This window comes from Miscanthus floridulus, chromosome 17, assembly GCF_019320115.1.
Source record: "Miscanthus floridulus cultivar M001 chromosome 17, ASM1932011v1, whole genome shotgun sequence".
Taxonomy (NCBI): Eukaryota; Viridiplantae; Streptophyta; class Magnoliopsida; order Poales; family Poaceae; genus Miscanthus; species Miscanthus floridulus.
The window spans coordinates 106037536-106058390 of record NC_089596.1 but is presented as its reverse complement, the minus strand read 5'-3'; the positions used below and the strand labels follow the sequence as shown (position 1 = coordinate 106058390).

At 44.5% G+C, this 20855-nt stretch overlaps 2 protein-coding genes across 14 annotated transcripts; one reads left to right on the top strand and one right to left on the bottom strand.

Moving 5' to 3' along the window:
- Nucleotides 1–5558: 5558 nt before the first annotated feature.
- LOC136514883 (transcription factor FAMA-like) lies at nt 5559–10743 on the top strand. 2 transcript variants are annotated; one of them, XM_066508598.1, is made up of 4 exons: nt 5559–6081; nt 6282–6941; nt 9552–10076; nt 10145–10743. In XM_066508598.1, exons 1-4 carry the CDS (start codon nt 6070–6072, stop codon nt 10232–10234), a joined length of 1287 nt encoding a protein of 428 aa, XP_066364695.1. In that variant the 5' UTR covers nt 5559–6069; the 3' UTR covers nt 10235–10743. The 2 variants fall into 2 exon arrangements, with proteins under 2 accessions (XP_066364695.1, XP_066364694.1); XM_066508597.1 differs by having other exon boundaries at nt 5560–6081; nt 6279–6941.
- A 181-nt stretch (nt 10744–10924) lies between these two features.
- LOC136514881 (jasmonoyl--L-amino acid synthetase GH3.5-like) lies at nt 10925–17336 on the bottom strand. 12 transcript variants are annotated; one of them, XM_066508589.1, is made up of 7 exons: nt 17150–17336; nt 16525–16717; nt 13901–13999; nt 13400–13709; nt 13204–13305; nt 12193–13010; nt 10925–11688 (listed from the first exon to the last, which is right to left on the bottom strand). In XM_066508589.1, exons 4-7 carry the CDS (start codon nt 13678–13680, stop codon nt 11144–11146), a joined length of 1746 nt encoding a protein of 581 aa, XP_066364686.1. In that variant the 5' UTR covers nt 13681–13709; nt 13901–13999; nt 16525–16717; nt 17150–17336; the 3' UTR covers nt 10925–11143. The 12 variants fall into 12 exon arrangements, with proteins under 12 accessions (XP_066364686.1, XP_066364687.1, XP_066364682.1 ...); XM_066508590.1 differs by lacking the exon at nt 13901–13999; XM_066508585.1 differs by lacking the exons at nt 13901–13999; nt 16525–16717 and adding an exon at nt 14322–14442.
- Between the last annotated feature and the right edge of the window lie 3519 nt (nt 17337–20855).

Below are 20855 nucleotides of genomic sequence, written 5' to 3'. Positions count from 1 at the left end.
GCCCGAAAGGTCAACCATAGAAGCAATCTTCTTAATAAGACATGTTATGGAGCGGTTTAGAGAGCAGAAGAAGGACCTCCACTAGGTTTTCATTGACTTAGAGAAGGCTTATAACAAGATACCAAGAAATATTATGTGGTGGTCTTTGGACAAACATAAAGTCCCATCAAAGTATGTGACCCTCATCAAGGACATGTACAACAATGTTGTGACTAGTGTTCAAACAAACAATGATAACATAGATTACTTCCTGATTAAAATTGGACTTCATCAAGGGTTAGCCTTAAACCCGTATCTCTTTGCCTTGGTAATGGATGAGGTTACCAGGAACATACAAGGGGATATCCCTTGGTGTATATTGTTCGCTGATGATGTAGTGTTAGTGGACGGAAGTCAGGCGGGAGTAAATAGGAAACTAGAGTTATGGCGGTAGACCCTTGAGTCTAAATGTTTTAGATTGAGCAGAACTAAAACTGAATACATAAGATGCGGCTTTAGCAGAGTTGTATAGGAGAAGGGAGATATGAGTTTGTAAGATCAAGTAGTGCCTATGAAGGATACCTTTCGGTATCTGGGATCGATGCTATAGAGGGATGGAGATATTGATGCTGAGTCCAGGGTCTGGTCAATATGACCGGAGCGTCCGGTCAGAGCGTGTTTTGCCCAGTGAAGGGGTATAACGGCTCTATTTGATGGGGGCTCTATTTATAGCCCCAGGCCGGCTCAAGCCACAACTCTTGCACATTTTCATTGATATAGCAACCTTGTGAGCTTAGCCAAAGTACTCCCACTCATCTCCATCATTGATCCATCATCATTGTGAGATTAGGAGAGAATCCAAGTGCATTGCTTGAGTGATTGCATCTAGTGGCACTTGGTATTCATGTTGCGCTGTGGATTTCGTTTGTTTCTCTTGGTGGTTGCCACCATCTAGACGGTTGGAGCAGCGGTGGAGGATCAGTATGAGTTGGTGATTATTCGTGGCCATCTCCGGTGATTGTAAGGGGAGTTGTACCTTCCCCGGCGGAGTGCCGAAAGGTAACTCTAGTAAATTGCTCGTGTCATTGAGTTACCTCACTTGTGTGTTGGTTCTTGCGGTGTCCTATCATGTGGACAAGGTTTATGAAATACCTCTTAGCCGCCGAACCATCAAGTGTTGGTCGACACAACGGAGACGTAGCGTGTTGGCAAGCACGTGAACCTCGGGAGAAAATTGATTGTCTCTTGTCATTTGCATTATCCCAGTGATTGGCTTGATCTTCATCTTGTGATTGGTTCATCCCCTACATGGCGGTATAATCACCCTACTTACTTGATTACTTTCTTGCAAACTAGTTGATACAAGCTCTTTAGTGTAATTAGAATTGAGAGCTTGCTTTATTATTTACATTCATCTAGTTGAGCTCTTTAGAGTAGCAAGATTGAGAACACTTAGTGAGTATTTACATAGCAAGTTTGTGTGCCTAAGTAATCATTGCAACTAGAATTATTGGATAGGTGGCTTGCAACCCTTGTAGAGCTAGAGCAAGTTTGCATTACGCTATTTGTCATACTAATCAAATTGCTCTAGTTGATTTGTAGACATTTAAATATGCTATTCACCCCCCTCTAGCCATATTAGGACCTTTCAACAGTTCTTTGAAAAAATGGCTCACACTGTTTGACCAATAACCAATTATCTGGCAGCATAATAGGCATAATTGAATTATTAGAAAGGATGTAAGGGAACTCCACCATGACCTGCCAAAGAGTAATTGTTAGTGGGACCCATTGTTAGCACAATGTTATGAACAATAACGAAATCTAAGGGGGGATAACACTCTAACAGGAATTACCAGAGAAAATGCAAAAGGCAATGTTGAGTACATCCTAGCAGCTCGCTCTCTGTATGATACAAATCTTCCGATGGAGATCACAGGCTGAACAGAAGTGGCGTTGATAATTCCTATGAACAGCACCGCTACATACATGGCACCCATGGCATTGAATATATCATGTTGGGTCTCCCTGGCAATTACATATCAACAAAAATTGTGCTCGGTTCAGTTCACCAGAAAGAGAACCATGTGTAAGTATTCATATAAATTGCTAGCAGGAAAATCAATCAGGGAGCATACCTTCTAGAACTGAATTTCCAGCAGATGGTCCCAAACATCAAGGAAATAATAATTGTGTAGAAGAATCTAATGACGGTGTACTAAGGGTTCCTTCAGTACGGTAAGTTTTGCTTCCATAAGCAAGCAATATACTGAGAACATGGTTGAGCGTACTTCGTGGCGAAAGTAAATTCTTTCGATTCATTGCTCGGTCTGCTCAGGGCCTCAATGATTTCTCTACAATAGCATAAACACATGGTGAGGAAAAGGTGAATACGAAAACCTAAGGCCCTATTTGGTTCCTAGGAAGAGGATTTGAAAAGTAATATAATAATAAAATGGGAAGCATTTTCTAGATTTTGGTTTCAATTAATAGGGTCCAAACAGGCCCTAAGAGAATTTTAAAAGGGTATATTATATTTACTGAAATAATTTTGATTGCTAATAGTATTCAGCGAAATCCACTCCAAGAATCTGCTCCATTTGAGTGCTTGTAACTTCCAACATCCATGCAGCAGGATTATAGCCGTCCCTAATTTTAGGCACTCCTGGAATTGCCTATTCCCGAATATGAGAGTGTAAGGACAGAGGCTTTGATTAAGTTTGTGCAAGTCAGAAAACACATACCGCAGAACATACCTAAAAAGTCAACGAGATTACGCGATTTGGCACCTAAGGGACCAGCATATATAAGCTGCCTTCCATGCTTCACGAATAAAAGCTGAGCAACATATGCAAGTTAAGCATTGTAATCATATTATACATAGTACTATCATGGGGAAAATAGTAGGTTAAGTAAATGAGAACAATGGAACTTCCACCAATCAGAGTTCAGACTAAAATTTCTTATCACGATGATTGTTACTCCTAAATTAGATTTAACATCATAGTGTTTTACTTCGGAAACTGAAAGTCCATAAGCATAACTAATTAGTGGAGATTTCATCATAGATATGTAAGATTTTTAGAATGTTTGTCAGTATTAACCCACTCTCATGTTTATATAATCAATAGCTTAGATAATGACTTCTCAGTTACTCCCTTTACCTCATCAAATGATTCCAATATGTCAATACTTGGCTGATGGATTGTGCAAACAATGGTCCATCCTGCGTTAACAATATTACGCATTGTCCTCATTACAATGGCTGTAGATCTAGCATCCAATCCTGATGTAGGTTCGTCCATTAATACAATAGAAGGATGAGGAGCACAAGGGCTAGAACATTAAGAGAAAAGCAGATCAAAGCACACAGAATCGTAGGTGCGGATCCAGTAAAGGACATTGGGCATGCACATGTACCTCTGATATCTTTGAAAGGGATACATGTATACACTTGTAATTAGATCAGATCTGAATGCAAATATAGCTAGGGTTCGGGTGCTCGGTTTCACACAACACGAAGGGAAGAGAAGGGTGGGCATACCTGTTGGGTCTTCATCGGGGTCCTCGTCTCCAACGGATGAAACCGAGAGAGTGCGCCAGTGATTGATGTCAGAAGTAGAGATCCCACCTTCTGATGCGCCGCCGGGAACAAATCGGCAAGGATCCGCATTCCATGCCGGATCTGCCAAGGCGAATGGTAACAGGCGGCGAGTCTGCGACGTGGCCCGGCAGGATTGGGGCAGTGGGCGTGTGGTCGGGCGGCGCTACTAGGGAGGGCGGCGTTGCTCCGTGCTCGGTTGTGTCCTGTGTCTGCGCTCGCGCGCGCTCTAGTTGTGGGTCATGGCTGCGGAGTAGGGCGGGCGGTTCGCCATGGCGGCGACCAAACCCTCGAAGAAGAGAGAGGACGCGAGATGGGGAGGTTGTGGGGGATCGCACGCCCACTTGTCGGCGCGGGGGATCGCACCGGGACGGTAGGACGACAACGCGAAACTTTTCGTTGCACGAAGAAGTTGTCCACACTTTACTGTTTTTTAAGTTGTGAGAGATTTATGACAAATATTATTTACACTGATGGTTTTCATATAGATAACTATAACAAATATTTATAAATGTTTATTTAGTACCATAAATGTTAGTATTATAGATTTAATTTGTTGCATTTGAAGAAAAATTAGGCCCAGTGGGTACAGGTACTCCGTACTACAGAGCAGCCAGCGGTAGGGTCAACTGCAGGAGTACATATGTTCAACAGTATAGAGAGACTCGCACCAACCTGTCCTTAGCCGTGTACCAGCTCAATCATTGTTTTTTTAGAGAGAATAATCAGTGCGTTGAGATGTATGAAAAAAATGTAGTGTAAACCTAAAGATAGGTGTAAGCATATAAACCTTTAAAAAACATACTTCTATCGTTTGAAATTTTTTGAAACGATGCACATCTATAATGTGTCCATATATGTAACTTGTTACAAAATTGAGATTCAAACTTGATCTAGAAAAAATTCACCCTAAAATATTATTCAGGTGCATATGCACAAGACAAACTCTCAGTAATTTCGTCTTTCAACAGTGCACATGCACTCCGATTTTGTTATTTTTGCAAGCATTTTGTTTCTAGAGTGATTTTGAATCTCAACTTTTGCAACAATACATATATATAAATGTGCATCGTCTCAAATTTTTTCAACAGACAAATATTTGAGAATGATTGCATGTTTGAACCTACCTTCAGGTTTACGCTATAAATTTTGCTGACATAGAGGGGCTCACTGCTGTCTCCAACTCGAGAGTTGTGTAACAATATCTTTCGTTGTTTCTCAGAGCAATTCTTTTAATTTGATTGTTGATACCTTTTTCCAGAAAAGAAAAGGAGAATCTTTGAGTTTTGCAAAGGTGCACATGAGTTGTCGTCGTTTCTTTATTTATTTTTTTAAAGGGGGGGGGGGGGGGGGGGGGGGGTTGGAGGGGAATGGCCCTTTTTTCCCCTTGTCGGAGCAAAGGGCTGCGCCAATGAGGCCGTAAGCATGGGCCTGGCGCGAGGCTGCAAGGTCAAAGGCACTGCCTGTATTCCATCCAACAGAGAGCCCATTACTCCAGGAAAAGGAAATGCGAGTACTTGGCCCACGTCTACAGAGAAGCACGTTATATTCATCCATCGGTCCCTGGGCCAGCGTCGGCCTGGGCCTTGCTTGAGGGCTTCTTGTGGCAGCCCACCTGGTAATTCTCATGACGTCATGTCTCGCCCACCGTCCATCTCTCTCCTCTGGCCCTGCCTAATTCGTTGTCGTTAGCTGAGCTGATCCTGAACTCCTGATCATCCAAGAGGCCAAAGAGAGAGCCAGAGAAGGTGAGGGAGGGAATTATCACGGGCGGCGTCGGCGTCGGCGTCGGCGCGGCGACCTTTATAAATCTGCACCCATGCATCTCATGCCAAGAAAGAAAAAAGCGAGAAAAAAGAAGAGGCACCCGCCCGTGATCATCCTGCATCCATGACGCAGCGGCGGCGGCGGCGGAGAGAGGAAGCTAAGACGACTAAGACCGCCGTGCCGATGGAGACGAAAAAAAGCAGAGGCGGGGAGCGTCGCGCATGTGAACAACATAACTCACCGGCCGGAGCGGAGCGGACTTGGAGGCGGCCACCGCGGTGGCCGAATTCATCAGCCTCGCTCGTCCGTCCTACGCACGCACGCCTCCACCATCAAGAGCTGAGCTAGCCTCCTCTCTCCCTCCCTGTCCGCCATGCTCAAGCACGAGAAGCTAGCTTAGTTTGTCTCCTTAATTAGCTTCGTCTTCCTCAAGTGCCCCCGGCCGCCGCTGGCTCGCCCTCGCTCCTTGTGTTAGCTACCTCTCAGTGTTCCTGCAAACGATCCTATACAAGTACAGAACATGCATGATGCATGGTGATCAGTGACTGATCGCTGCTGAGTTCTTTCATTGAGTGCCTTGCTTCTTCTTGTTTATTTAGCTGCTGCTGCCTGCCTCGGCCATGCACACGCACCACCTGTGAGCCTGCCTGCCTGCCTAGCGACCTGCATGTGTCCATCGTGAGTTCATCAAAGCACCTACGCTGCTCCTCGACCTGATCATCATGGACAAAGAGGTATGCATCGCAGCATGCGTGCGCGCGGCCGGTTCACATGCATCAATGCATGCATGTTTTCACACCTCTGAAATTTGAACTAGCTTCTTGCTTTCTTAGTTCTCTATCTAGTATCTGCTCAATGGTTGATGATCTCTGAACTCTGATACGTATCGATCCTTGTTTGCAAATGGCGCGCGCTTCCGTTCCGTTCGCAGCAGCAGGGGAGTCACCACGGCCACCTCGACAGCTTCGCGCCGTTGGACGGCGCGGCGCCGGAAGACCAGCAGCACGCCGGCGGGGCCGAGATGGTCGACTACATGCTTGGCCACCACGCGCACGCGCCGTCCGCACCAGCACCACCACCGCAGCCGACTCAGAGTCAGCAGGAGGTGTCGTTCGACAAGCTCAGCTTCTCCGACGTGCTGCAGTTCGCCGACTTCGGCCCCAAGCTCGCGCTCAACCAGCCCGCCGCCGCGTCGGCCGGCCAGGAGCCGGGCGGCGAGGAAGCGGACGACGTCGACGACGACGACGGATACTTCTTCAGGTTCCAGTCGCTGCCAGCGACCCTCCCGCAGCCGCAGCACCACGCGGACCGTGAGGCGGCGGGCAGCAAGACGACGGCCGAGGACGGTGGAGCCGGCGGCGGCGTCTCCGAGAGCACCACGCTGGTTCAGCAGGGCGACGGCAGTGGCCGCGCGGACAAGGCCGGGGACCAGGGGAAGAGCGGCCGCCGGAAGCGCCCGCGGACGGCGAAGACCAGCGAGGAGGTGGAGAGCCAGCGCATGACGCACATCGCCGTCGAGCGCAACCGCCGGCGCCAGATGAACGAGTACCTCAGGATCCTCAGGTCACTCATGCCAGGATCCTACGTCCATAGGGTACGTTCACTCAGACCCTGCAGATGATTTTTTACACTCTCTTCTTTGCTGCAATTGCACTCACATTTCAGCCTTATATCATTTAATTAGACGAAAGTAACTTCAATTAATTTTTTTCCCATTGATTAAATATATCTAGCTACACATCAACAAAGCACGATCATTTTGTATTTTATTAGTGGAAATTAATAATGGTCACCTCATCTTACACAATCCTCCAACATCGATGGTTTCAACAAAATTGAGGGCCCCCTTTGAGAAATTTTCTTGAATCTTCTTTGAATTGGACTCTTTCATGTGAAATTTTTGCATTCCAAAGCGAGTCCTTAAGGAACTAGGGGAGCAACACTAATCTAAGTGGCATGCCTCCTGTACTCCATATGCTTGAAATTGGCAAGATTCTAGGCATTCGAATGTGAACAAAGTGTGAATCATGCATGTTTGAGTGCACTGGTTGTCATCGCCATCACCGCACCATGTCACAATTGTAGCGATGTTAGGGCTTCGGTTTTAGGGTTTTGGGTTACCATGGATGGACATGCATTGGTGAATTTAGGAAGGGGGTAGTGGTTGGGAGGCGGCTAGGCCAGGAGGACTAAGGTGGGGTGCAGGGGTGGAAGCAGGTGTGGGAAACAACGGTGGATACAACGAACTAGAGTGATTAGGGTTTGGTGGTGTGTTCCTGTTTTAGGGACGTCGCTCAAGATGGACAAAGGGAAGGTAGGTGGCAAGAGTGAACTCACTTGAAGCAAGCGAGACCATGGTGAGGCAAGTCGGACGACCACATGGGTTGAGGCAAGAGTGCTTATAATTTAGCACCTCCATGTGAGTAGGGCAACAAAGGGCAATATATATAGGCCATATGGGTTGAGATCGATATTGTCTATATCGCCTTCATTTAGGAAAACTAGGACAAATGTGAGCTCAGCCTTAATTTTGCATTGCTAGGCCAGGTTGTTTCATTGTTTCCTACAAAATTTGAAAAACTTGGGCTTGGATAGGCTAGGGATGGTAATGAACAGGTAATGGCAGGTTTGGGTACGTAGGTGGACCCTTCATTTCAAAATGTAAGTCTACATAGTTTTCTTTTTAAGTTAAACTTCTATAACTTTGATTAAACTTCTATACCAAATAAATACACTATCAAGACATCACGATGGATTCAGTGAAACTAATTAAGCTAATGGTGTATATGTTTACTACTTACTTGGTCGAAATTAGAGGGAGCATGAACTTGGTTAGAGTCTTTGAGACCTGAGACACTTTAGGTTTGTCAATCAAGTGTCGTACACACCATTTTTTTTCTTCTTTGTAACGACCTACCTACGATAAAAAAAATGTGAATGTAATATAATGAGCAAGTAAGAAATTGTTGTTGCTAACTACTCCGGTTTAAAACAATGCTCCTCTCAATTCCAAATTATAAGATGTTTTAATTTTTTTTAGATATATATCTTTTTGCTATGCACTTAGATATACACTATATCTAGATACATAATAAAAACAATGTATCCAGAAAAGTCAAAATGTCTTATAATTTGAAACGGGAGAAGCACTTGACGATGTTGGCTAGTAATGGTCTTTGAGATGCAACTTGTGTAATAAATAAATGAGATTATGATCAAGGCAAATCTAAACATATTGATCTTTTTAAGATTTCAGAAAAGAAAATTACTATCAAAGTTTATTTTTAAAAAGTTGACTAGACCTAGGTTAAGGGGTATATATCTACTTTCTCTGTTTCAAATTGTAGGTCGTTTTATTAGCTTTTCTTGTTTTCATAGCTTTTACTATGTATCAAAACATAGTGTATATTTAGGTGTATATCGAAAGCTATGTACCTAAAAAAGCTAACACAACTTACAACTTGGAACGGAACGGAGGTAGTATAATCAAATGGAGTACCACCAAGGTTACACGAACATATAAAACACAAACCGCATAAGTGTTAGGTTACTACAAGTAGCCACGAGAAATAGTAGAGAAGTGTTATGAGAACAATTATGAAACATGTTCCGTATCAATACATGTGGATTAGTTAGAAAATGAACTAATTCCCTCTCCACTCTCTCAAAAGTTATATAGGATTGGAGCAGTGTCTTATAGCCAGGATTTTAGACTGGGGTGGTGCAACTTAACATAAAAGGAATATCGCAAAAAAAAAAAACTTAACATAAAAGGAAATAATGCTACAAACACAACATGATGCCAGCATATAAATATAGAATTATCCAAATACAACACGATCAAAATTAATATGTTTTACCGACATTAAAACGAAAAAGCCTGGAATTTGTGTCGCTAAATTGTCTCAATTCATATGCGGTACTGAAATCCTAAGCTCGAACTGAAACTGAAGCTAAATCAAATCTTCAGCCTACATAAATACCTTATGCACTAAACTTGAACTCTGCTGTGTAGACTGCATTCTACATACAGTTCTGTGAATGTCGGCAATGGCGCACATGCAGAACCTGTGTGCACTTCTCTTGTCTCCCGATGAAGCAAAATAGATAATTTTCATCTAATAATAGTGGTCACTTGGAAAAAGAAAATACACAGGCACGCTGTAACTGACTGACACGTGACACGTATATATGCTGGGTGCAGGGAGACCAAGCATCGATCATAGGAGGCGCCATCGAGTTCATCAGGGAGCTAGAGCAGCTGATCCAGTGCCTGGAGTCGCAGAAGCGGCGGCGCCTGTACGGAGGGTCCGGCGACGCGCCACGGCCACCGCCGGTGGTGGACGCAGCAGGGCCCGGCGGCGCGCCAATTACGTCCACTACTCAGCCACAGGTGCCCCCGCCGCCGCCGTTCTTCCCTCCGAGCCACCCTTTCCCGGTGTCGTCTGGCGGCGGCGACGCCAAGATAATACTGGACCTGGAAGCGGCAGGCGGCGCCGTCGTCGACGCCGGCGGCGGGCTCCGGGAGGAGGTGGCCGACAACAAGTCGTGCCTGGCAGACATCGAGGTGCGCGCGCTGGGCGCCGACGCCATGATCAAGATCCTGTCCCGCCGCCGGCCAGGCCAGCTGATCAAGACCATCGCCGCGCTGGAGGACATGCAGATGTCCATCCTGCACACCAACATCACCACCATCGAGCAGACCGTCCTCTACTCCTTCAACGTAAAGGTAATAAAGATATATATTTCTTCAGCTTCATCAGGATTGAAATTGAATAAGTCGCTGCGATGTGATAGATCGTCGGCGAGGCAAGATACTCGGCGGAGGACATCGCCGGCGCCGTGCACCAGATCCTCAGCTTCATCGACGTCAACTACACCCTGTGATCTTCTCTTGCAGCCTCTGTGCCAAACTGCCAACTGCCAAGACAGTGGGGCAAGTATCCGGTTAACGTTGGCGGCGACTTGTGTATTTAAATTTCTAAGTGCTATTTCCCCCACGTTCTATATGTGCTTTGATTGTTACATATTTAATTTTATGTATGTATGTTTTGTCCGTTTCTATGTGTGTAAAACTGATTGATTGAAGGACAAGTAAAAGATTAGCACTAGTAGTATTATACTCAGGGACAATATATATATGTGTATGATTGCAGTGTGCTGCAACTGTCAGCTAATCAAACAAGATAGGTGCATGATGCCTTCTACTTCACATGTCTCATGGACCACTGCTCCTTTCAATCCTTTCCCTGTAATCAGTGCTTTACCTTGGTGTCGCTGACTCTGTTATGGGTACCAACAACAATTGTTGGATGATTGCAACCTTCACAGAATGATTCCCAGCTAGATCCAAGTAGCCCACAAAGTGTTAAAGTGTAAAGGAACAGTGCAGCGACGAAATAAAGCAGCGCTTACCTACCCATGTTACGACTTACGATTGATGCATGAAATCTGCAGAACTGCTTGTTCAAGTAAAGACTCCAAGACATTATAGCCAGCTAGGCAGAAATGTTTTGGTTGTGTGTGCTCTTGAGTCTAGAGTGGAGACTGAATGCATTTGCTTGCTGTGCACAGAAATCAGAACACAGGCAGGCAGGCAGCGGCTTCACTTTTCTGATACCACTTGCTACAACTACAACTACATATGGATTTACAGATATTCTAGCAACCAGCACCACTAGAATATGAGTATTACGGCAAGAGACTAAGACAGATTGTTTTCTTTATCTGGTGACTAGAACAGAAACAGTGAAAAAAAGATAATTACATGGAACTACTAGCAGCATTTCGTATTTATCAGAGCCCATAGGCGGTACTGAAGTAACTTCTGGTGGTGTTCCTATTTAGTATCTGCAGAACCTTGACGTTCAATGGACTGACGAATCGAGGTGTCTTGAACTGACTCAAGGCGCCACCGAGGCTCAGGAAGTGATCTAGGATCTCCTTGAAGGTTCCCCTTTTCAGAATCCGTAGCTCAAGTGGGCCAATGGTTCTGATCTTCCTTGAACCCATATATCCCGCATCAACAAAGGCTAGGTCCAAGCAATTTGCGCAGCTTCGTAAGACATCCTCACTTGCATCGGAACTCAGCTCCCAGAAGATGACATAGCGACCGGGGTCACTTGACTTCTCCACAAAGCTAGTGAAATCCACAATTTCCAGCTTCTCTGCATCCACGAGCTTTGCTGCCTCCTCAACAGCAAGCTGGAGGTCTTGCTCGGTGTTCTTGTCGATGTTGATGCTCAGGACTAGGCTTCTGCGGCAGATGAACCGGAGCTCTGGTGTTGAGTTGTGGAAACCCGCTACCTTCACAATATCTCCTAGCCGGTAGCGATATAGACCTACAGCAACACAATCAAACCGGGATTGTAAAAGTATCCAGAGATATGATACATTTTTCCAGCAACTAATAGGCAAACTTTTTGTATTCAAATCATTTTTGTCTAAGGTTTACAATATCCAAATGTAGATGTATATACATTTGCTTGTGACATGCATTAGAACTAACCATCTGAGATAATAAAAGGATAAAAATGCGTTTGGTGACAAAAACATTGGTGCAGCTATGGCTACCTAATACAATATGAACCAAACATTAATGGATAGGCTGCGATGTATGCACCCCAACTGTGTGCTTTTTTGGTTCTGTTCAAAAATGCTTTTCATTGAAAAATATAAATAGCGTAAACCATCAGGCATCATAATTATACTTCTGAAATGATATAAGGTAACATATCTGAATCAGGTGACTGAGGCAGAAATAGAAGATATAATTACCATGAATGCTGTACTTTGTTATAGGTAATCTCATTTAAGAATGGTACAGTAACAGAGAAGGAATGTACCTCCAAAGGTAGTTATCACAACTTCATAGATTTTGCCGACCTCAACTTCAGTCAGGCCAACTGGTTCTGATTCTATGTAATGAATGGAGGCACTATTCTCCGTCTCCTCCCCTTCTGGTTTCTCCAAACGAATGAACTCAAAATAACCAGTCTGGGGAAGAACAGCGTATGTCACCTGTTCAGGTGGTAGTGTGGGGTTTATATTAGCACCAACCCATCCTTCTGATGCACCGTAATCTGCACTTATCAGAGGCAAGTGCCCAGCATAGTGCCTCAATTTTTTTAGGTATGGCTCCATGGAACCTGTCATGATTCCATAGACATACTTTGCATTTGGCCAGAGCGCTGGGATTACACCATACCAGTTGCTCAAGCCCGTGCACTTCTTATAGATCAAATCAGCAAGCTCAGGGTTGGGCTTCAGGATTTTTGTAACAGCTTCACGAATAGATGGCACTGTAACTTTCTCTGAGAGGACACCACCTCTTATGTCAGCACATAGATCTTCCCAAACCTCCTCAAATGTTTGAAATGCATGGACTAAGCTGTGAGCGAATGGCGAGAACACCTGATGGACCTCGTCAGAGTATATTAGCCCACAGAGCAAGTGACAATATACGGACTGATTGAAGTCAGGGCCAAAAACAACTTCATCGGGACTGCAGCACTGAGACTGAATATCCTTCATCCCTTCCTTGTAACGTGCCTTCCGGTACAAGTTTGTTGTTGCAGTTGTAGCAAGGATGCCACCTTTTGTTACCACTTGCTTGCTACCATAGATAAACTGCAAGGCTTTTCCTCTTCCTATTGGATACTCACTGTCAAAAGAAAACTGTTTTAAAATCTAGGACGTAAAAAATCCAAAACCATTCAATGGTTTAATCACATGCACATGACATTAATTAGAGCCTTATAAAGAAAATTTTATCTTGCACATGGTCAGATAAAACCCTGCTCATTCAGAAGTAGGAGCGTTAGTTGCGAAAAATGTAACATAATGAAGATGCTTACCGGTTCCTAAAGGCATATGAAGTCTGGAATATTTGAAGTGTGGTCTCAAGCAATTCGTCAGTAAATGGCAAGAACTTGGGCTTTCCCTGTGTTGTACCGGAACTGGATCCAAGGAAAGAACATCAAGTTACAAACACCGACATCCATAAACCAATATAAACAATAAGATGACACATTTTTCAAGCACTGTAATTACCTGAGGGAAAGGGAGGTGACGGGCTTCCCAGTGAGGAGTGGGGAGCTATCACCATCAGCAATCCTATGGATGTATGGCTCAAGATCACTGTGCGCACACAACGGGATGCAGGATTTGTAGCCCTCTACATCAGTCCTGCCATTGAGGCCGAACTTCTTCAGATATTCAGCATCTGCGTTCAACTCGAGGATCTTTTTCAGTGTGTCCTTCTGTACTCGCCCAGCATCGCGTGTTAACAACTCAAACTCGTGGATAGTCTCTTCACAGCTACAGATCGGCATCTTTACTGGCAGAATGTCGGATTTATCAACTGATATGTAAGTTGGATGACAAAGAACCAATCAAAAGCTTGTAAGATGAAACACAACAATTGTACATGAAAGCAAGCACAATTTTGGGCTATTTTTTTAAATGCATAGCACCGAAGGCATTGCTGCTGCGAATACATGGAAGTTAGAAGATAGTATGCATGGCAAAATACTACAGTTTGCAACCACTAACCGAGCTGAAGACACAAACCTGCGGCACAATTGGGAAGCCTATCAACAGAATCCAAGGAATCTATTCAAGGGTGCAGAACTCTACTGCCAAACATGAGAACTGGCCAGATTTCATTAACCTTGAAATGAAACGAATAGCATTGCAAGCCTGGATAGCAGAGAGGAAAAGGGAGTAAAAGCTAAAAATACAAAAGTAGTATACTCTACACCTACTAAAGCCAACAGCCAAAAAAATAGGGCTACTTTGCAAACCACCTTTAGAAACAATATTGACAGAAAAATGGTATAGTTAGGCTTTGCTTTCCGACACAGCCTATACTAATGTAATCCGTCAGAATCCAAATAAAGTAAAGGTATTATTCATGAACCTTTTTACCAGATCGAGATTCGACTAGGCACAAGAATCGCAACATGAGACAAACCTCTAAAAGCTGGATACATACTGACAGGAGACGGAGAGCAGCTTGCTGGCTATCCAGGCTATATGATTCCGGTTGGTGCCAGGGTTTGACAATACAATTATACGAAGGATAAAGCAGTATCCTAAAGAAACAGACATGAAGATAGCAACAAAGGCAGATGATGAGTGGAAATTTGCAAGCTTAAAGTTCACAACAGCAAAACTTTTTTTCGAGTAAGGGGGAAATTGCCATAACGGTCAACCAACCACTCTGTCGGTGCTCTCGGACTAGCAATACAACCTACCAGTGCAGTGACCACTCTAGCACGGCCTGCCCTTTACACATCAGTCTTACAAATATGATTTCTTTCGTGAAATACTGGGCCAATCATAGGGATGGTTTTTTTTGGTTCCCAAAAAAGAGGAAGAAAAACACATTAGTGGTGGCTGTTTAGCTGGAATAGTTAAGTAGGGTCCCTAAGAGCAGAAAGAACATGGTGCTGTGGAGAGCGAGCAAGAGCCAAGAGAAGAGATGCCCAGAAAGGCATGGGCAGGGGGCAGCCTTCCGGGGCGGACCGAACAGGAATCCACCATGGACGGATGGAGCGCAGAGTAATTGCCGCACGGATCGCTGCACCTGGTACTAGCTAAAAACGGAAGCAAATCCACAGAGCTCACTGTTCAAGCATTGCCGCAGAGGGATAGAAACATGCGTGCTTTGACTGTTGAGTCCAGGTGCACCTGAGAGCGAGCGAGCGAGCGAACAATCTCTGGGAAGGCTGCTGTTTTGTTTAATACCTGTTATTGAAGAAAAAAAAGCTGCTCCTGGAGGTAGCACGAAAGAGGCAAGGCAAGGAGGAAAGAAAGAATATATGCGGTGAATTTGTGCCGGCGATCCGCCATGGGGGCGAATCAGCGCGCGAGTCAACCTGCGATAGCAAAACGCAGGAGCCCTTTTTAGTAGCTCAGTCACCAGAGATTCTTGGAGGAATTATTTTTTTACCGCCAAGGGAATCAGCAGAAACCAAGCGGCTGAGGCAGCATCTACTCTAGCAGAATTCTAGAGGGGCCGGCCGACACCCACCGCCGTTTCTTGCGTGTGGCTTTTATAAAAGAAGAGAGAAAATCCCGAATTTTTTGGAGGAGAAAAGGTACGGAAAACATATACAGTAGCAGTAGCCAGTAGTAGCATGGATTATTGAAAGGGAGGAATTTGAGGCGCCATGAGCCCACAGGAAGAAAGGTTTGAATTTGATTGCGTACAGACAGTCACAGGCTCACAGCGACGAAACAGAAGAAGAAGCGAGAAACAAGTCGGTCGGTCGGTCAGGCAGTCATCGGAAGGGAAGGGCTGCTTACCGGGAGCAGCAGCGGCGCGGTCAGACGGATCTGCACTCCGGGCACCGGCGGCAGAGGGGAGCGGAGGGGGGAGCGGCGGGCGGCGGAGGAATGGACAGGCGCGGGCGCGGCGCGAGGAGGGTTCGCCACGGGCGCGGCCTGGCTCATGGGACTGCGGAGGAGGAGGTGAGTGCGGCGAGCGACGGGCGGAGGAGGAGGATTATAAGGAGGAGATGAACGACGGAATGGAACAGCACGGAGGTGGGCGGGGGCGGGTGGTGTGGTTCCGCGCCCGGCGGCGGGATTTCGGGTCTTTTCGGGGTGCTCCGTGCAAAAGTGCCCGAAATCAGAGCGGACGGAACGGGGGGATTTGACCCCGGTTGGGTGTCTCCTCCTTGTTCTGGACTGACACGCCGACCGGTGGGGCCGGACTGCACATGTATCTATGCATGGCTTGGACGGAGGCAGGAAACGTTTGCAGGTACGACATGTCTCGTGTCTTGTTCTAACACGACGTCAGCCTGTTCGCTGGGTGATCGTAAATTTACAGTCAGAATATTATTTTTCTTTACATTAAATCAGCTAGCAGTAATAATCCATAATCGTATACAATCGTTTCAGCCCTAGCCGAACAGACTGATGTGTCCTAGAATATAGTACAAGTATAGGCAGATAATGTATAATAGTACTTCAATATAGTTCATGGCCAAGAAATTTCTCAAGGAGAAATACTCGTGTACCACGTAGTATTGAGTAGTACCATATTTTTCTTTTAAAAAAATGGAAAGACAGCACCGTGTGTGTGAAAGATCTGTTGCAAAAAAAAAAAAAAAATTTCTGAGCCTCCAACGCGAAGCTAGCTAAAGGACACTGATGCTCTTTGTAACCTCATGCAGAACAAGCTAAAAGACATCTGGCCTTGTCTATATCTCCCAATATAACGATTGTTCCTGGAATATGATCCCAACTGCCCATTTAATTCTATATATTAGTAAATCAAAGCTCCACACGTATATATAGTCGGCATATTTGCTTCAGCTGCAGCGGTGGCTTATGAAATAGCACCTATTGTACGGAAAACTGTCGCATGCACAACATAAATGAACAGAGTCAGAGTATCAATGCCAGTATAGTATGTTCTTATAGAGTAAACTCATGTGATGTACTTCCTCCGTTCTAAATTATAACTCGTCAGACTTTTTTGACCCCAAGTTTGACCTCTTGTCCTATTCAAAAAATTTGTGCAAACATATTCAAATTTTAAGTTATTTTGAAGAACTTTTGTTAATAAAGCAAGCCACAACAAAAGAAGTGATATTTAGCACAAATTTTTGAATAAGACGAGTGGTCAAACTTGGGGTTAAAAAAAGTCAAACAAACTATAATTTAGAACGGATTTAGTAATTGTTTAAACTTCACGAGTTAAGAATATAACAAAACATGGCACCATACAGCAGCTCTTTATAATTAATCATTCCAAGAAAAAAAAGCAAAACAAAATAAATCACTCACAGCTGATCAGTTCAAGCAAGTAACCAACAGCAAATGGTTGGCGTCGTCGTCAAATGGTTTGTATGATGAGTGGTTGGGCTTTTCTCTTGCCGGATGAAGGAAAGATACAAGGCTTGGTAGTGGAGATGAAATAGCACTAACAATCAGAAACTCGTTGGGAGTGGTATGGTGTATTGCTGTGGGTGTGTGGCAATGAATGGGGTGGAAGAAGCTTTGCGCCTCCTCCCTGCCATTTTATAGGGTGCAACCGAGGATGCCTACGCCAAATAAAGAGCCTACATTAATAAATATATTTTTAGTAATATTTTTGTTTGCCATATCTGCATTTTGGCGTAGAGCGTCCAGGTACATAATTGCATTGGCATGTGTAGGGGGCATGTTCATCAAGGTACTCTCATGCATATCGGCTATGTTCGCTTCGCTAAAAAGTCAGGCTGAAAAGTATTATTCGCTGATTTGTTGTGAGAAAAAAACACTTTACTATGGCTGATAAGTTTAAGCGAACATGACCTATCTAAATGAAGTGTTGTCCATTGTTTCCTCCTTACAAATTGATAGGTATATAGATGTTATCTCATCACAACTCGAATGACTTGTTTCCACCAAATTTTGTTTTTGTTAAGATATTATGACTACCATCATGTACGAGCCATGCATTTCTGGTGCCATATTTTCTTATGCCTTAATGTTTAATCCTTCATAACTTTTATGATATACGATATGTTGTAAAAGAGATGTCAAGAAATAGCAAAATCTCTCAAAACAAAACTTTTATTAGAATCATAACTTAGAGCAAAAGGCGTGTTGTAGACGTATTGTCGTTTCAGTTGCCCCCCCCCAATAGTTCCTTAGGCCTGTGCCAGGGCAAAGGTAGCATGAAAATGAAGATGGTGCGCTAACAAAAGTTTTGTGCGCCCCGGTGCATGCCAGTGCATCAGGAAATATCATGTGGCTTCGCCTCTAGTCGTTCTACTTGTGTGAGTCGCGTGTGGTGCCTTCCACTGAAGAAAGTGGAATGAGAATACCATATGATACGGTAACCGCAAGGTGTATACGTGAACTAAAGCACACCTTTAATTTTACCCATTTGGGAAGAATCACGATATGTTGTTCCATTCTACTGAAGTTATTGGGCGTTTGGTACGCCAAACCACCTGCAAGTGTTGGTAACTTGGTGCCCTGTGCGTACGTTAAGTTTTACAATGTTGATTTGGTTATATATAGACATATAGGAAAAATAAAGGACCCACTCGCATGGTCTGATTTCTTCTTAGTCGATAGACCAGGCAAAAAAAAATGCTTATACAGTCGACCAAGCACTATAGCAACATGCATACACACGGAAGTAGAAGCAGCTGGCGGCAGTTCATTTCATGCACCCGGCCGTGTATATGAATGGCGACCACCAAACCGAAAATAGCAGACAGTGACATGTTCTTTTGCATTGGATGATTACTTGTGGAAAAATAAATTAAAACATGCATGCCCACTTGGACAAATGGCTGCCAGTGCAAAGGTACGGTACGGTTGAAAACTATGTGGGCATATATATGCCCAGAGATTAGGTGTGTGTGATAAACCAACATTAACATAATTAATTAATCAATTTTATCACCTATGCATCATCTACAGTGCATACCAAAGGTAGTGCCTCCGATCTGTAGGGTATGTCTCCACCCAATTTTTTTTTTTCCATTTATATCCTTGGTACCTCTAATATGTACTATTGCATGCCTCATTCGAGGAAAACTAATTAAAGCGGGAAAAGACCATGAGAACTGAGACGGCTGCTGCATGCATGTCACCTTAGATGAGTTCCTCCATCCTTGGTTTCAACGCATATTCGTATGTCTACAACGCTTTCTAAGTTTTAAATTATAAGTTGTTTTGGATTTTCTAAATATATAGTCTGATGCCCGTGGGGCTAGTGCCTTGTGATGAGCGATTGACAACACGGTGTGCGTGTGACGTGTCTCTTGGCAGGCTGTGGTTGCAGGTGACAGGTGGAGACTAATCATGCGGCGATCTGTGAAGAACGGGGATAGGATGCCATGCTGATGAACCGCGGGACGGTGAAGGGTGGTTCGACGCTCGCGTTCGAGGGACGGAGATTGTGCGGTGTACGTCTACTGTATCTGGCTACACGGCGGGAGCACGTCGGTGGACGGTTTCTTGGTTGAGCCACAAAACCAAGGACGTACCGGGACGCTCGTGCGGCGGGCGTGGCCGGAGATGGAAATTTCCGGCGATCGCGATATGATTTCGGATGGTCGTGCGGCGACATCGTGAGGATCACATCGCGGAGATGGAGGGATCACGAACATCGCGGAATTTGCCATGGAGGACGTGATTGATTGGATATGATTATCATGCCATTACGTGTCGTTTACGTCGCGTAATGACAGTCTTGTAATTTAGGTGGGCCACCTTTTGGAGATATAAATATGTGGCACCTAGGGTTGAGAGGTGGCCGGGCTTTCGGGATTTTTGGGGCGAGTTACTGTTCACGGGAACAGTACCCATGCCTAGGGTTCCAGGGAACACACCTTCTCTTGAAAGTGCATCTAGCCCTTTAGTGGGTTTTGGATGATTGAATGACAACGTGATTAAAGGACTAACCCGTTTGCTAAGTGTAGACAGGAAATTGATTATCTCACAGATACTTGATGAAATTGTATAAAGCCAAAAATGATGTATTGTTGTATAAACAATCTAGTTCAAGCATAAGACAACAATGCAAATGGAATTCATGTGAAGGCTTATTTATTGTGGGATTTCAATGATCTATGTGAAAGCAAGCACGATAAAAGTTAATTAATGAGACATGAGGGATTGCATATGGAATGGTCTTATATTTGAAGCTTGCTAAATTGAAAAGAAAAAGACAACAATACAAATGAATGGATGATTCAACACAAGATGTGACTTGATGGCTTGAGATGGTGAAGATAGCAAGGAAAGGCTTCGAGGTACTAAGCAAGGGTGAAGGGCAAGCGACGGCTTGGCGGCCGAAGAACCTAGCTAGGGTGAAGAAGGAAGTACTTGCATTTAGTTGAGGTACTAATCAAGCTGCGATAGTCATATTGATGTGGAGGATCAAACCTATATTAGACAAAGCGTTGGAAGTGACTTGATGCATTTGGAGTTATTCATATTTAATGAATGGAATCAAGTCACATGCTCAAGATGGCTATGCTCAAGTGAAAAGATCAATATCAACATGATTGGCACCCTCACTTAATGAAGATTGGAAAACACGGCTTCGGTTCAAAGAGATTAACTCAAAAGGTTTAATTTCCTTATACTTTTAAATTTGAGTTAATAGGAATGCCGTACTATTAAGAGGGATGCAAGTTTAGGTGGTCTGAGGAAGATAGAGTGCTCAAGCATAATAACTAAATCAATAATGAGACACTCTAGCACTTCACGAGCACATAGAATAATTTTTCTGTGACTGTCGGTGTCGGAAGTCCCGACATAAGCCGGAACTCCCGACAGTCGGAAGTCATGACTCTTGCCGGAAGTGCTGACTCTCAGTCACAGCCTGGGCGGTGACTGTGGACGTCGGAAGTCCCAACGTGTGTCGGAACTCCCGACGGTCGGAAGTCCCGACGTGTGTCGGAAGTCCCGACAGTCAGAAGTCCCGACCCAAGCCAGCAGTCCCAGCAGCGATGGTTCTTTTGACTGCTCGCTGTCTGTGCACGTC